The 16,999-nt window shown below is 40.2% G+C and overlaps 2 protein-coding genes across 3 annotated transcripts in view; one reads left to right on the top strand and one right to left on the bottom strand.

Annotated features, from left to right (window-relative positions):
• The window catches only part of LOC138022335 (uncharacterized), a 230,625-nt gene extending 224,833 nt beyond the window's left edge, over positions 1-5,792 (top strand). For both annotated transcript variants that reach the window (XM_068869451.1, XM_068869449.1), the window contains exons 2-3: positions 680-1,522; positions 4,864-5,792. In XM_068869451.1, coding sequence (XP_068725552.1) covers positions 705-1,522; positions 4,864-5,404 — 1,359 coding nt within the window. In that variant the 5' untranslated portion in view covers positions 680-704 and the 3' untranslated portion in view covers positions 5,405-5,792. The remainder of the gene's footprint in view (positions 1-679; positions 1,523-4,863) is intronic.
• LOC138022338 (carbonic anhydrase 3-like) overlaps positions 5,225-16,999 on the bottom strand; it is a 35,834-nt gene continuing 24,059 nt past the window's right edge. Inside the window, exons 4-9 of the mRNA XM_068869454.1 lie at positions 16,998-16,999; positions 15,720-15,815; positions 12,490-12,565; positions 11,530-11,696; positions 10,496-10,557; positions 5,225-9,334 (exon numbers count right to left, since the gene is read on the bottom strand). The exon at positions 16,998-16,999 is cut by the window's right edge and continues 291 nt beyond it. Coding sequence (XP_068725555.1) covers positions 10,504-10,557; positions 11,530-11,696; positions 12,490-12,565; positions 15,720-15,815; positions 16,998-16,999 — 395 coding nt within the window. The 3' untranslated portion in view covers positions 5,225-9,334; positions 10,496-10,503. The remainder of the gene's footprint in view (positions 9,335-10,495; positions 10,558-11,529; positions 11,697-12,489; positions 12,566-15,719; positions 15,816-16,997) is intronic.

Genomic DNA, 16,999 nt, shown 5'->3' with positions numbered 1-16,999 from the left:
AAATTGCGAACACTTTTTCAAGGTCATACGAAAGTCGCTCTTTGTTTTAAGTGCAGGTTATAGACGAAAGGGAGAAGTGATCCTCGCATTTATCTCATGGACGATTTAAATTAAACAATTTTCTCCTAGAGCGTCTTTCAATTGAGTGTCACAAAACCAAAATTTGGCCAATCAAAAAGGACGGAGACAATCCAGTAAACCAATCAAAACTCGAAGTAATTACACGTAGCTAGCGCGTAGCCAACACAAAGCGCGGGAAAATGTGTACTCGAGAGCCACGATGGGTTTTGGTTTCACTTCTGATTGGTTGAAAAAGTGGCGCGAGAACTTTGAACCAATCACTGAGTGAAGTAATCATAATCCAAAGCAATTCGCTAATTACTTTCGACACCCAATTGTAAACTACTCTATTGACACCTGAAATATTCAGGCGGCTTCAACCGGCTTCGAACCCATGACCTCTGCGATACAGGCGGAATTATTTTATCCGCTCTTTTTCATTTGGCGTAAACAAAGGTTTTTTTTCGAAGAAATCAAGTTGATATGAGTGAAAGAACATTATTTAATTTGGTGGCCCAAACACCATCTTTGTTATTTTCATTGAAGAGCACCTCCCCAAATTCCCACCCACCTTTCTATTCCCGCGCCCTTGGACTAACCCTTTTATTTGGTCTCACAGCCTTAGAGAGTGAGCCCTTTTGAATATGCAAACAGCTCCTTGCATTGTACCATTTAATGGCCACAGCACGCCGCCATTGAGGAAAAACTCCCGATTACGCCCGACTGTTGCGATTGTCGGCGGAGGTGCTGGGGGATGCTGCTGTGCGATTGAATTAGGACTAACCGGAAGGTTTAACATTCTCCTTTTGGAGAAAAATCAGCAATTGATGAGAGAAACCAGTGACATGACACCGGCACGCTTGGGTCTTGGTTTCCACTATGCTGACAAAGCTACAGCATTGCACTTTTTGCACGTCGCCGTAGAGTTTGTCAAACGGTATGGTCAGTTTCGGCAAGAGATCGGTCGAAAGGAATGCCATCCGCTTCGTCGAGGAAGATACTTCATCATGAAAAATTCCTTGGTTCCTCTGAAAGATATCTTGGATGTTTATGATGCTATCAAGAAGGAATACGCGAAAATGGTTAGAGAAGACCCGAGCTGCGAAGTGTTTGGTCCATCCGAAAATATCTATCGAATTCTGGAGCCTCATGAGTTCGAAGAACACGTGGAGAGAGGAAATGTTGAAATGGGGATTGAAACAGCAGAGGAGTTGCTTGATTGGTCACGACTGAGAAAGTACATCATCGAGCGAATAGAAAAGCAGAAAAAGAGCAGGGTCTCCGTGCTAACTTTTACCGAAGTTGAAGTGATTACTGCCCGTGAGGAGGGTGGGTATATCATTGAAGGAATGAACACATTCCATGGAAGCGCCGTGAGGATCTCAACAGATTTGGTTATAAACGCTTCGTGGTATAACATTTCCAAATTCAACCAATCACTTGGCATCTCCTCTGCGTGCAGGTATACTTCTTCCTGTTCCTCTTTTTCAAAGAGATCGTTGTCTACAATCTTGGACAGATTAAATGGAAAATTGAGACTCCTCCTTTCATTCCCCCCCCCCCCACCCCTCCAAAAAAAGGGCGCGTTTTGACCTTCACGCGGCTTTATTCTTGATTTAGGGGGAAGTGACCATTTCTGTTCCATTTTAATCTGTCCGAGATTGTACTTGTTTCAGTAGACGAGCACGACTCTTTGGTGAAGCCTTCCTTTGACGCCGTTTCCGTCGAATAGGCCGACGTTAGAGATGGCTGCAAAGGAGGTTAACTTTGATGAGGTAGGTGTTGGGTAAAAATGGCCCCTGTGAAGCAAATGATTTGACCACACTTACAAGAAGCCACATTCCTTTTTTTGGGAAAGTCGGTCATGTTTGATTTTTGAACCACTCATAACTAGCATGACACTTCTCATTACAAATATTTGGAGATAACGTTAGCTCTTCCAAGGGGTAGCATCATTCGTAAACTCAGTTGTTTTTATGCATGATACCAACATAACTTCGTTCCCAGGGTCTCTTTGTCGTTGAAGAGAGAGACCCTGGTTCCCTGGACCCTGGTTCCCACTTGGGTAGAGTCTTCGTTATATTTTGATCCGCAACTGGGCGAAAGTGTAATCGTTTGACAAGGCATTTTTTATTTGCAATGTACGTTTCAAAAAGATCAAAACAGCTGATTTGATATTCCCACAAGAAATTCCCACAAAAGTGGGCAAGCTAAAAACAAGAACTTTTGTGACCGATAAGACCGTTGATGTCAAGCGACGATTGAAGTTCCCAAAAAAAGAAAGATTTCGTTAGTAGCAAAGTTGCTTCTACAGAACATATACTATTTCCAAAAATACACCACTACGTCTGCTTCATAAAATTTCTCTTTTATTTTACCGGCGCTGAAAATATACTTCACATTAAACCCTAAAGCTCGGTGTGCAGTTGCAAAAATATAACAGCGACAATTTATACGAAGTTGTTGAAATATAAATAAGTCAAAACCATCTACTCGCTGTACAAGCTTGCGACTTAACATTCGAAAGAAAAAGGAAAATCAAAGAACAAAATAAAGTACCTGCACAGTAAGTTTGAGGTCGATACGTGACATAAACATGCATATGTGACACCACCGACTGATCGATCGTCGAACATGTTTGTTTCCCATGGATAAACGTTTCGCGGCTTGTTCAGGACAAACCTTTTTTTTTTTAACGTGTCGCAAACTATTAGTACCCTTCGTTATCACTCAATTCGACTGCTCACTTGAGCTTGTTAAAGAATTAAAGTTGGAATCCGGGCCTTTCAAGCGTTTGATGAATTATGGTTCAGTTATTGTGCGAAAAATCTTCAAGATTCCGTTCAAACCTCGGAAAAAGGTACAGATGACAGTTGTCCCGCTATTCTTGGGTTTCACTCACGTGATCAACAGCCATGTTTTTCAACGAAAACAAAAGAAGATGTTAGCATAATAATAGCTTTCAATTCCCGGAGGATTGGATCGGGACACCAACATGGCCGCCATTTCATTGTTTGGGGACACCAACATGGCGGCCGCGACGTCATGTGAAATCAGAATACTGCGAGGAATAAGATAATAAAGAATGTTAGCATCGGCAACGAATGCGAGTATGAGAACAAGTACAACTTGTACGCTTTCTAGAAGTCGTGCTCTACGTATTCAGGGTCAAGAAAAAGCGTATAATACGAGTTCCAGTCTGCAATAAATGCTATTATGGGACGAAGCTCACATTTCGGTGCCATTTTTGAATGAGTTGCTGGTGTTTCCACTTTTTCTATTGAATTCCTTTACAGTAAACAGCGAAAATTAAACGCATTTTCTTTTTGACACAGTCGTATTTCTGCTAAGACTTTTTGAAGTAAAATCGTCGCAGACCAACTTGCCGTGACGAGTTCAATCTCGTTCTCAGAGCCTCCGTAATCTTGTCCAACGGAACGGGCGAGGGAGGCTCTGGTGCCGGTTACATAACTGCGCGTGCGTGAGGGGAGACGGTTAGAAATCAACAAAAACACTGGCGTTCACCTTGCCATGAAAGCGCTTACTTTTCACCGGCGAGACAGCAGTACACATGAGTATAAACACATTTCCTAATACACTCAAAACGCTGAAACTGCGGAGAATAAAAAACAACGAGAGACATGTTTTCAATCAAAACATATTTCAGTATCTGGTGTCAAGAAGGTGACAAAAGCTGCATTTCCAAAATTAAAACAAAAATAGGTACGGAACTGGTAAGATAAAAATCCAGAAGAAATCACGATTTTTGAGTTCAGAATTTAAAAATGGCAGAAAATGAAATCGTTTTTCAACAGCCAATCAAATATGACGTGTTCTGGATTCGACCAAGGTCTCTCTTTTCCCGGGTCAGGGAAACGATGACTCTGGGAACGAGATTGAATGAATTGAGCACGACAGGACAAAACATCTGAAACGTTCAGAATTTGATGAGCTGGATCGAGGAGAAAATGACCTCAATGACTCACTAGTTTGAGAATGCAATGCATTTATACGCGACTGAAATAATATGCAGCACGGGAGTTTCGGGTTTCCAGATTTTTAAACTTGTGTTTTGCATACTTCATAAGCTGTGCTTACACGCTGAAATTTTAAGCTATTGAGTAAATGACGTCACTTTTCCTAGACCCCAGTCGATCGGGAACGGGAACGGGAGTAAGGGCGGACCGTGAAATCCAAAACTTACACTCAAAGTAAACAGCCTTTAGATAAAAATCAAAGCTCAACATTTTGCCAGGCAGGTGTTAAGCAAACACACTTTCAAAATCTGAAGAAAAAAAGGAAGCGATTTTTTTCATCATAATACCACTTTAACAGGAACCCATGACCGGGAGCCTACAGCTCCCATACTGGGCCTATGCAACGGCATTTTTACAGACCGATCTATTTTTAGACTATCTTTTCCCGAAAAAGCAAAGGCAGTTCCGGTTCGGTGACCCTATGACGTCAGCTTAATTTCTTGTAATTGGTCATCAGGCTCCTGTGGGAGTTTCATTCGCGGGAAATTCAATCTAAAAATAAATCGGTCTGTGAAAACGCCATGACACGAACACAGTAGAGTTGTAGGCTCCGCGTCATGGGTTCTTGACTTTAAATAGTCTTGCTTGCAGTTGTTCTTGCCGTTGCTTAATTAAACACCCTATATCTTCCCTGGGTCTCTAAGGGACGGTACCGTGACTCGTGCACGTGACTGACAATAGCCCACACGATATAGTTTCGTGACTGGCATTTGGATGCATTTCTTGCGTTTTAACGCCTTTATGGCGTCTTTCTTTTCTGTTAAAGAAAGAGGTGTAACCGCATCAAAGCCATAGCCACAGTACAGCTTCCCAAAGAGCTTGCTAATCTTCCATCCATGTTCTTCTGCATGGGTCCATTCTGCATGTTTTCCAACAAAGGCAATGGAGTAGGCATGATGACATACGCCCCTGAGACGAACCTGGCTGTAACAAGTTCCTCTTGTGAACTCGAACCACAGTTCTCACAAATTTATCACTGTCTCTCGGAGAACGAGAAATGTGCTAAGGGGCAGCGGATCTTGGCGGGCGTTTCAAAGTTCATCCCTCAAATGCGAAATGCTAAGCTGACGAAGGTGTCCATTGGAATAGTACAGACGTTTATGGATGAAGATACGGTTGACCATGGGTTTAAAATTGGAAACTTGGATTTTATTCATGATCCCCTTAAAGGAGGAATTGCTAAAAGAAACTACAGTGGTGTCGAAGAACCCCTACCAGGCTATATCATCAATTCATGCATGAAGCTGATTTTTTGCTTCGAAAATGCCGAACTTATTAAAGACATCATAACCACAAGATATCGTTGATATGTTTAACAATTATTCCCAGTTGTTGTTATTTTTTTTAACAAGAGACAACAACAGCAATAAACAAAATCAGGATTAAATTCCAAGTATTGACATTTGTTTAAAGTTTGGGAGAATGCTAAGAATATCTTTTATCGTTCCTGCAAAGTTTTCCGCTTGTTTTCCGTCTTTGACTCTCTTGACACAGAAAAAATACCTTATGCTGGCTTTGATTCAATAACCCATTGTTTCTGATTGCGAGCTTAGTGAGCTAGATGATTATACATCATGATCCTATTTAAGGCGACTCAAACTGAGTTCTTTGCATGTTAATAAACTTTAAGAGCTCTATTCTCAGAAATGGTCTAGATTATTGCAACGAAATACTTAATATGGGGCAGCCAGCTTCAATAAGTATCTTAATCTAGCTTTTTCCGACCTCAGTATGCAGGCGTATCCGTTTTTTTTTTAACCATTTTATCCTAAATCTAGAATGATGACTGAGCCTACGCGTTCGATGTCCATTGAGCCTTACATGATCCCTTAGGGATGGAACATCTACAATAGGTCCCTGGTATAGCTAGTTTTCACGTGACGTCATCGCCGCCTTGTTGGTGGACGAAAACAAAATATCTCTCATTAGCTCCTTTCGTTAATCCACCAGCAATAGTACATTGCAACATTGTTATCTCTGTCTCCAGAGATTGATTGCAAACCACTTATAAGGACCATTTTTAAACATGTGACCTTTCATGTAGTTGGCTAGTTACATCTTTAGACAAAGCTTTTTTAAGGTCGTGTTCTATTGGGATCAACCGTTTTTAGTTGGTTGGGTTTTTTCCTGTTCTAACTATGATTTGGTTGATCAACTTTTTCAACCGGCATCAAACTTGGTTGAATTGGTTGAAAAAGCATGGGCAGCGACCACTGTCATTTTCGCGGGACATTTAAAGTCGGCCGCGGGCTCCTGCCGTGTTGCTTTCGCTCAACATGTCATCGCTGAGAAGTCTGGTAATAACTATTCCAAGGAGTTACTGCGTTTCAACCGAAAACGGTTGGAAAAGTGCTTTATTGGGAAACCTCAACCGCCTCAACCTTAACCGGTTGCGGTTGAAACGGTTGATCCAAATAGAACACGACCTAAGATAGATTTTACCGCCAAATAAGACTCACCTTGTAAGCCAATCATACGCCTTACATATTTTGGGGCCTCAGAATGTTAAAGGAGAACTGAAGGCCGAAATCAGCATTTATTCCAACATTTTTTTTTGGAAAGCCTAACACAAGTAAAGTCATGTTTGTGGAGTTATTTCTTTTCGTTTCCTGTTTTTTTGCGAGAAAATTACGTTCGAAGTTGGGCTTAAGCTTTTCCTGATTTTTCGGCCTTTTCATTGCGGGCTCAAAAACTAAATCAGCAGCCTGCTGTGAAGTATGATATGGGGAACAGAGATTTCGTAATCAAGAGAAACAAGGTAAGCAAAAAGTGCCGCTGTGGATATTTTCTTCGTTGCTTTGCTGTTTCTTCGCGGACTCAATATTCACGACAAACACCAGTGTAAACACTGCTTCTACATGGGGCCTTCTCGCATGTCTTCCCCTAATCTCGTACCCAGATCTCCCACGGTCATACGGAAGGGAGATCTGGTAAAGTTCGATTTCGAGCATGCTCAGTGCCAGCGAGGCCCGAAATACGGGCTTTTCTATCACTGCGCATGTTCGTACTCTCTGTTGTGATTTTGGGTGATTTTGCGGAATAAACATGGATTTCGAGAGTATTCTTGAAGACATTCTTTTGGGTAGAGGACAAGGAAACTTTAAACTTAAGCCGAAACAGAAAGAAGCGCTACAGGCGATTGTTTTTGAACGGTCGAGATTGTTTAATTGTCGGAGCAATTGCAGCATCACTGAAACGAGCGCTTAGGCTTAATCAATAAACGAGTGTTATTTTCTTCACACGATTTCGTGCAAAGTGTAGTTAGCCAAACCGCAAATTGAAAGCTAAAATGTTGAAGAGGGTTTAGGACTAATCACTGAAACGAACGCTTAGGCTTAATCAGTAAACGAGTGCTATTTCTTTCACACAATCTCGTGAAAAGTGTAGTTAACAAAACCGTAAATTGAAAGCGAAAATGTTAAAGAGTGCTTAGACCTAATCACTGCAACGAGCGCTATTTTCTTGACACGATCTCGTGAAAAATGTAGTTAATCTAGCCGTAAAATTCACAATTAATCACTACTTAATTCGCGAGTTACGCTTTAAGAACGAGAAATACTGTTTTGAATAAGTCACGTACTTCAACTTGAATTTATTAGTTTCTGCACAGAAATTTATGAATTTCTGGATTAGATTCTGCATAGTTATTCCTCCACTAACTATGGTTTCTGGGTACCGCGTAGCCAGCTACGCAGAACTTTATTCGAGCTGCTGGGTGCGTGGGGCTTTCGTCGGTACCATTTACACAAATGTCGCCAATTTTTAAAATGATTTTCCTCAACTGCAAAGCTTTTCCGGCGTCGGAAAAAACAAAGCTTTCCTACGCACAACTGGCATTTATTCAAACAGCACATGAGCTTGCGAAAACCAAACCTTCACTATTAGTAAGTGCCCCGCGAAATAAGTCAATCGGAGCGTAGATTGCATTGCCGCAACCTTTTTTTTGGTAGCCAATGAAAAATTGTGTACAGTCGAACTTTACCAGATCTCACATTTCCAGTGACAGAGTGAGATATGGGCACGAAATTAGTCTTCCCCATATCATACGTCATAAGCTGTAAGAATGACCGCTGACTCCTCCATTCTGGGCCGCATTGCTGATGGCCCAAAATCGGAATACAAACATTTTTTTTAGGTGGAAAAACGACGGATATGCCAGAAAAAAAGTTGAAAACATTTACTGTGCATGGTCTAAAGTGTAAATGAAAAAAAAAAGCTTCTTTTTTTGCCTTCAGTTCCCCTTTAAGTTCACAGGGTGTCAGTTCATGAACTGTACATAATTGTATCTTTGTTTATATTTTTCATTAGTTTCTCAAAAATCTCTTAAGATTATGACGTACTTAATAGTTAGGTATTCTTAGAACATTTGTATATATAATTCATACGTTATCTTGTTTTGTAGTCTACTAAGGTTGTCGAGCGTTTTTAACATGAGCCTCTAGCTCGGAAGATGGTGCAAACACCGTCTTCCTACGTCTTCGACATTAATAAATTATCTTATCTTATCTCATCTTAGAATAGCCATTCATGCTAGATCTATGGCTAAGTATTTTGACTGACCAGGAACGTGATTGTGTTTCATTTTATTTCCAAAAAATAAAATTACGATATAGTTTTAAGTACATTTCGTCTTATCTACAAATGCGCTCAGTTTAGCGTTGTGATCCTGACCCCAGCGATCTCCCAGGTTCGAGGGTTCATTTCAAACGACTAAGGTGTTTACATATTTATTGATTTATTCGTTTGTTTCAGTATTCATTTCTTTTCTTTTTCGTGCCAGGGGGCCGTTTCTCGAAAGTGCCCGGGCCATTTTCGGGTGTCACAATTCCTTTTGTAACTCAAGAACGGAGAGCATTTAATTCGTCAAACTTCACAGTTAATTTTCTTTTTGGTACCTTGAAAGCATGTTAAAAGATCGGCTTTCCAAAACAAGCGGTTGGCAATTTCACAGATGGCTTTTCGGGCCCGAAACGTTTTCGGGACTTTCGAGAAACGGGCCCCAGGTACGAAAACTTAAATAATAATACATTAATCGAGTGTTAAAATCTTAGCAGATTTTCAGATCCAACAACCCTTAATGCATTTGAAGAGTATCCTAAACAAGAAAAAAGTATGCCCGTTCGTTAAGCAACCATTCAGTAGCCACTGGGATCGTTTTCAGTTCCAGTAGGTTAAATGGTTAGGAGAAGTAACATTCGTTTATCGCTCTGATAGAATTCCCAACGACAACGTATACTCTGAAAAAGAAACAGATTTGTGAAAGACAGTTATCTAAGCAGCTAGCTTAATGTAGGGAAAGCAAAGCATTAAGGGTATATATGGCTATGCATTAAAACAAATTTAGAGTATCACTGGTCTTTCTGTGTTCTCAGCATGAGATATAGTTTATTTAAAATTTCTATTGAACCTCGCGTTGAGAATTCTCACTTTTCTTTTCGTAGCTAGTTAACAATTCTTGACGTAATGGCAAACGACAGCTAGGCATTTTAGCATCACAGAATAACCAAAGCCCAAAAGTACTTTCCTATCACTTGGTTGGTTTAATTTATTACTAAGATTGACCTGACAATCATTCGATAACGATCACAGGCACCTTTATTTTCCCGCGCTTTTCGCCGAACCACGAAAAGCGCGCGATAACGCAAGGTTTTTCGAAAGCGCTTGGGGTTCCCGTCATGGTGTCATGTGACTGACTCCACCTGTTGTGATTCGCCAAAGAAACTGCACGCTCGATTCTTTTGATTAATTTACAATCGCTTGTGTTCTCACTACAGGTTTCCTCAACTCCGCCGTATTAGTAATCGTCCCCCCCCCCAAAAAAAAAAGAAAAAACAATCCCAGAAATGCTTGCGCAGTGAATCTCAATCCCATGCTATCATTCCTTCCCAAAGTCAGCTATTGAAAATCGCTCTCTGGCTTTTGGGATTATCTTGGGACAATTATCTTGCATAAGAATGTTTTCTTTTCAACTTCCGTACTCTCTTTCAACGCAACCTTAGGTACACAATTAAAGAGAAAATTTATAAGTTGAGAATACGTGTACTGAGAACGCTCTCCGTAAATCCGCGAGTAACCCCCGGCTGATAATAATTCATTAATGATTTCAAATGACTAGGAATACTAAACTAAAATACTCCGCGATAACTTTTCTTCACATCTGACGTAAAAGCCCTTCAAAGCGTGGAACAATTCGGTCCTATTTACAGAGTTCTTAGAATATTCTAGATACTTTGTCGAATTTCTACTCGTTTACAGCTGACCGAGAGAAAGATTTGTGCGATTAAGAGTAAAAAATCTTGCAAAAGTAAGCAAGGGAAAGATAAAAAGCCCTTTAAGGACGAATGTTGATGGTGAAAAGAAAATTATTGCACAGAGTTTTTCAAGCCTAAAAATTATACCTGTTATGTTAAAAGGCCCAGTCGTTTTCCACGCAGTGAGGTGCTTTCCTGAATTCGGTCATCTGGTGGAAAAACATGAAATATTTCACTGTATGAACAGAAATTATCAAAACCTAAGGAAAAACAAGACTGGATAGCTCGGAAATTCTTCAGTGCTTAAGAATGTGTAACCTTTCCTGAAAATTCAGCCACCGCGTGGTAAAGTTTACTCACAGTGAAAGGTGGTACCGATTTACAGCAGCTTCAATGGTGGAGTCTTTTCGCAGGAACGTAGGAGTGCAATACATAACGAAGAAACAGGCTCGACGAAAACGGATGACAGCGGTAGCTGAAAAGATTACTGTGTTTTTCACTTCGTCTTTAGATGACTTTCATTTCATTCTATTTTATTTTATTTTATTTATTATTTATTTATTATTTATTTATTTATTTATTTTATTTATTTTTATTTTATTTTATTTTATTTTATTTATTTTTTATTTTATTTTATTTTATTTTATTTTATTTTATTTTATTTTTTATTTTATTTTGTTCTGTTCTGTTCTGTTCTGTTCTGTTCTGTTTTGTTCTGTTTCGTTTTTTTTTTCATTCTTCTCAGACGGAAAAATAAATTTTGAAAAATACAAACAGTTTTCAGAAAAAAAACAGACTGATCTTTCAGGGGGAGTGAGGCGTTTATAGGCCGGAAAGAAAAGCGTTTTAACGCGTTGGAAGAGTGTTTGTTGACAAGGGGGCGTTTATTCTAGTGTATACCGTAGTTTAAGACTCGGACACGGTCAGAGTTTCTTTGTCTGAACACTCTATCATAGCTGCTGCGAACATCACATGAAAACTCTCTCTATGATTACGTCGATCTTTGAACTTTGAAATGATGTTTCTTGTCAGTATTAGTAAAGTCAGTTTCTGTTGCAGAACTCGTATGAGCGGAAATGGGGAAGAAGCATTTATAATTTTCCTGGTTGAATTAAGACGTGACATTACATATTATTCCGAAAATCCACTCCATCAAGTTATTAAAAGCTGAGTTGGGTTACCTCTTTTACGGATATAGAAAAGCGCTCTTCCATTACAAAGACATCGACGCAATCCTTGCATTTAAGCGGCTCCACCAAATTCCCTCTGTAAGCATCATATTGAGCGTTTCCTTTATCCAATGGAGAAGTTAATTGCTTTATAGCAGCCGTTGCAGACAGCTTGCGATCTAAAAAAAAAAAATGTTTTCAGACAAATGCGTGTGTTTTTATCTCGAGTGCATTCTTATTCCGAGGCGGCACTTCTTTCGGTCAGCAGCAAAACCTCTGACCGGTTGCAAACTACGCATGTCGGATTACTATTTTGAGATAAATTCTGCACCTGAAGACGCAGACGGAACTAGCAGACGGAACTAGCAGTAAGTGTTGACCGAGGGAATCGCGGTCTCTGTGTAAGAATGGAATGGAGAGGGAACAAATTTTTAGCAAAGCGCTTGCCGCCTTACCCCTAACAAAAACTTGCACCACTCTACTTGAAGGCATAGGATAGTGGCAACACGATGTCGTTCCTCGTTCCTGATTAAAGTTGACTGTAGGGGATAAGACTAACATTGGTGCAAAATTACCCTCAAAATACAGTTTGCTGACATCTAAGGAACGAAGTATGAGTCAAAAATCGCAAAATGGCTTATTATTTAATGAAGCTAAAAAAACAAAATTTAGGGGCAATCGTTTACTCCACGCAAATGCGGTCGCCACAAAAATCTGAATCATTCTCCTCAGTTTACCAGCCGTGTAGGCATTTCCCAGTCTTACGAATCCTAAATTAAGTAACTACTACATGAATAACTGAGATTACATTTATTTCATTTAAATACCGGTAGATTCCATCGCTCAAGATCATGTGAAAATTGTAAGCTCCAAGTCTCGAGTAAAAGAAAAATATATGTACCAACTACACGCCTCGATTTCTCGCGGATTGTTATTGATTAATTATATAATTTGCAGTGATGAACAGCTTACTTTTGTCTTCAGAAATGTAGTCCACGAGTGAAGAGAAGTTTGCTATCTGTGCATTACTGCTATTTTCGTCTCCGACCTGTAGCAACAAATAGCAATTCATAGCATTACATTCATATACGTTACAACCTGGGAAAGTAGCTGAAATACTTGAAATGTGATTAAATTAAGAAAGCCACATTGCGGAATATAGTAAGGTGTACGCAGTCTGCTGGGCTGTAAGTACCATTATCATTCAATGTATTTTGTCCTTGCTTTTCATTGGCCGAGAACCCACCTCGTGACCTGCAAATAACTGCCTACAAAGAAGTGTTTTGCTGCAAATAATATTCTGCTCATGTGCAGTTGACATCACGCTCTTTCGAGAAAATGGCAGATCGGTTCCTCGAGCTGTCAGAGAATGATTCGACATCTTTAGTTGATCGAAAGAACAGTGAGAATACTAAGAAAGGAACAAAAGTTGCACTCAACGTATTTCGAGAGTATCTCAAGGAAAAAAGGGTAGACGAAGAGTCACTCGTGTCATCCACGCGAAGGACAAGTTGGCGAATGCATATGTACTGAAGAGATTTTATGCCAAAGCCCGAAAAAAGAATGGCGAGCTTTACACCAAAGCTTCACTTGTCGGAATACGCTTTGAAAACTGTGAAATTCCTCAGCTTTGTTGATGCCTAGTGTTATCGAAGGTTTGACTGTAAGTACAATTTGAAGTCTACAAATATAATTATGCTGAGAAGGAAACCAATTGATTGGTGCCATTACTCGACTCTGCAAGGCAGCGCGCGCTTACGGCTTCTCGGAAACAAAAACAAAAACAAAACAAAAAATCGGTGATCGAATGATAAAACAATTATTGACCTCGGTTATCGCAAAATATCGTGATTTGTCACTGTCTCGCAGATCAATTATTTGCCTCAGCCTTCGGCTTCGGCAAAAAAATTGATCTGCTCGCCACTGACAAATCACGATATTCTGTGCTCAACCTCGTCCAATAATTGTTAATTATTCGGGGAATAATTAAAGGGGCTATGTCACGTTATTTTAGGGTGTTTAGGGAAAATCTTTAGTAAATCACGAGTTTAATTAAAACTTGAAAAAGGTAATGTGGCATTCCTTAACTGATACGACTATCGTTATGTCACAAAAAAAGGTGATTCTGAGCAAAAACGACCTTCATCCAGGCGATTTGACATAAACGAAAAAAACGTCGAGCCGACTTTTTTCAAGATTACCCAAATGCAATCCGTGTCAGTCTCGTCCGCTTGTTTCCATCCATGCTTCTCTTTTCTTTTGCTGTCTTTCTTTTATGATGTCGTTGAATAGTTTTAAAGTGGTTATTACAATGTTTGATTCTACTTTTTGGGCATCATTTTGGGTGTCATAAAATTACATCATTTTGCTTGACATAGCACCTTTAACCAAAATTTTATAACAAAGACTAGCAATAGCAGACGACGTTTGGAAGTGATCTTGACTTTATTTTCAAGTCATTCAAATAACGGTCGTTTGAAACTGAAATTGAAATTAAGTGCCTGTGTTGTTCGTCAGCCAACGAATCAGTGCGCGTGCGTGTTTTATGTGAACACTTTCGCGCGAATTAAGTCTGATTGAGTGTTCGCCATCAATAAATTGAAGAACCCACATGTACAGCACTAGTTGGGCACTTATAGGAATTAGATTTCTTAGTCGCACAATCACTCCTAGTCCAAGATTACACCTAAGACTTCAAGCTTTCCTACTGTTTTTATTTCTTCATTGTTCACACAGATTGTATGTGTGACATCGTTTTTGTCTTCACTGTCACCAATGTTTATAGTGTGATACTTTTTTAAGATTCCCAGCTAGAAGATTGGAGTCGTACCAGTTAGTGGTATTGCGCGCGGTTTCTCTAAGTTCTGGGGTAACACTAGATTGTTCGTTTCCGACGTGGAACATCTGATGATCATCTGCGTACATAGACAAGCTCGATTTAACAAAAAAAGAACAAGTCATTTTGAAATATTCTCCACATCAGTGGACCCAGGGCAGAGCCTTTCATTTTGTGAAATGCTCAAGTCATACGTCAGAGGAAACCAAAACTGAAAAAAGGTTATCTTTTCTCGAATAAAATAAGTCACAAAAAAGTGTTCCATCCACTGTGCAAATTTCTCATCTTGTATATGAATAAGGACATTCAGTCGTTAGCCACGTTTCTCGTCAACTCTGTAAGACTTAAAGAACTACATATAATCGCAGCCTTGAATCCATCAAACTTTTTGTACATTGGGTAGGAGGGATACATAATCGCCATTGCCAAAGCAATGCCGTCGGTGAGAGTGGTCAAGAGCTCTTTGTAAATATAGATTTCCGGCAACGCGAGCTACTGTGTGACACCGGTCTTACTTTCTTCGTTAACTTATTGGCGTCCGAGATATCCTTTGTCAGCTTAGACAAATCGCCAGATAAGAATTCAGACGATGACTGGACTGTTGTGGCATTGCATAAAATGCAATGACTTCACGCATGCGCTGTGCTATCTCATGGGCTCTTCATGCCTCCGGGTCATGTGATGGAATATACTCTGCTTTGGGTGGAAGTTAACTATTTCAGTCTTGCCTTTCATATCTGAATAATTGATTGACTGAGATTAAATGAAAAGTGAAGAGAGTTTTCCGAAACGCCTCAATGCACATAACGTGCCCATACGACAACACTCCAATGAGTTTATATAAGGCATCCGAAAGTAAAAGCAGGCATATATACGGCGAAAATATTAGAGCGACTTTCATATGACCTTGGAAATCAATGTAAAAACAGAACGTAAACTAAAATACAAAACATTTAATTGGCGTATCGAACAAAAACAAACCAGCGCGAATTTTCATTGGCTTAGCGAACGAGGATGCAAACAACGTCATCTCTCAATGGAACTTTCTGGAAAGCGATCGGCATCTCACATTGACGTCATTTAAAATGCAGTAATGTGATTGGGCAATCGAACTGTCAAACATTGGTCCGTGAAACAAATTGCGAAGCCTTTTTCAAGGTCATTCGAAAGTCACTCTATAAAGTCTTTAGTGCTCTCTATCTTTAGCCTATCCTCTCTTAGTTGATGTTCACGTCTGTTAGCACTGAAGCGGCTTACGGAGCTCTGGTTGAGCGGGTATTGGCTATCTAAAACTACTTTAACGACCCAGAGTAAAAGACAAAGGACTAACGCTATGAAACAACATATTAATTAAGACAACACTGACCTCCAAATAAATTGCAACGACAGCAAGTCCATCTTTGTACCTAAGCATTGCGTTGCTGTAGGACGAATATTTCTCCCGAAAGAATACCAGATGCAACTGAAATTAGGTAACATAAAGTGAAGTTGGAAAGGGGCGTTCGTTGGGCTTCGAACGGAGGGGTTTCAGAGGGTCTATGTCACGTTATTAGAATGGGTTGTGGAAAACGTCTACAGACATTAATAAAAGCAAAAAATGAGGGGGTTAACAAAAGAAAATGAGAATAAATTCTAAGAAAATCAAAGAGGCTCTATGAAAGAAAGGTATGTACTGAAAGAGAATGACGTTGTGAGCACCCCACTCCAGTGCCCTTCTGTTTCCCTTTTGACTCCTCTCTTCTCTGTGCGGTCCAGTGGTGCCCAGTGGTCGGGTTTAAGACCTGTTCTGACCACTCATTGAATTTGATCCTGGTTGTCCCTGGTTCAGCTTCTTGACTGCTTTCAATAATTGCCTCCGGCCAGTTGGGATTCTTAACGTTAATGTTCCATTCCGTTCGTTGATCGTGTTTCATTTACCGTGAAAAGCCCTTAGGGAGAGTGGTTAAGTATGTATGTAAACACGAGGGCCTCAGACAACCTCAAACCCTGCTTCCCGCCAAGTCAAGCAAATATACGCTGTCAGTGAAATTTAACAAGTGTTTCGCGTGGATATTTTTCTGACCTTTACGAAGACGATCACCAATTTGAATTGTCTGCCGTGTTGATGTTGCAAATGTCAAAATCAACTTCCATCTATAATTCCGGCCTAAAAATAGATTTTGTTTTCCTTTTCTCCGTCTGAAGCACTATCACAGGGGAGTAGCGTCCTTTACGCAAATACGCACGTGGTACTTGAAAAATTGGTAGGATTTTTTTAAAGAATTTCTGCCATAAGTAAAGGCGCTCTGAGGCCCCCGCACAGTGTCACTCTCATTATCAGTCCCCAGTTCTAGGTAATTTTTAAGGCAAGGTCAAAACAGAGTTTGCGACGTCCCGCCCTTTGCGTGTGAAAACTAACCAGTGCATTTTCCTTCGCATCTATTAAAAGAATTGTCCTTCGAATATAGTCGGAAATGGCATTTGTGAGACCTGGGGAGGGACACCCCCAGACTCCCCTTGTTTGGAGCGGCCTTGGCGCTCGAAACATTCTTCGTGTGGGTACGGCCGACCTCAGTCACAAGTCAGCCCTCAGTCAAACTTGTGACTAAGGTCGCGGCCTTCGACCTCAGTTTCAAGGTCTCTGATATTCCATTTGTATACTAACCT

The sequence above is a fragment of the Montipora capricornis genome, chromosome 10, assembly GCF_036669925.1.
Source record: "Montipora capricornis isolate CH-2021 chromosome 10, ASM3666992v2, whole genome shotgun sequence".
NCBI lineage: Eukaryota > Metazoa > Cnidaria > Anthozoa > Scleractinia > Acroporidae > Montipora > Montipora capricornis.
Note: the sequence above shows the minus strand (reverse complement) of the source record. Positions and strands in the feature narration are given on the sequence as shown.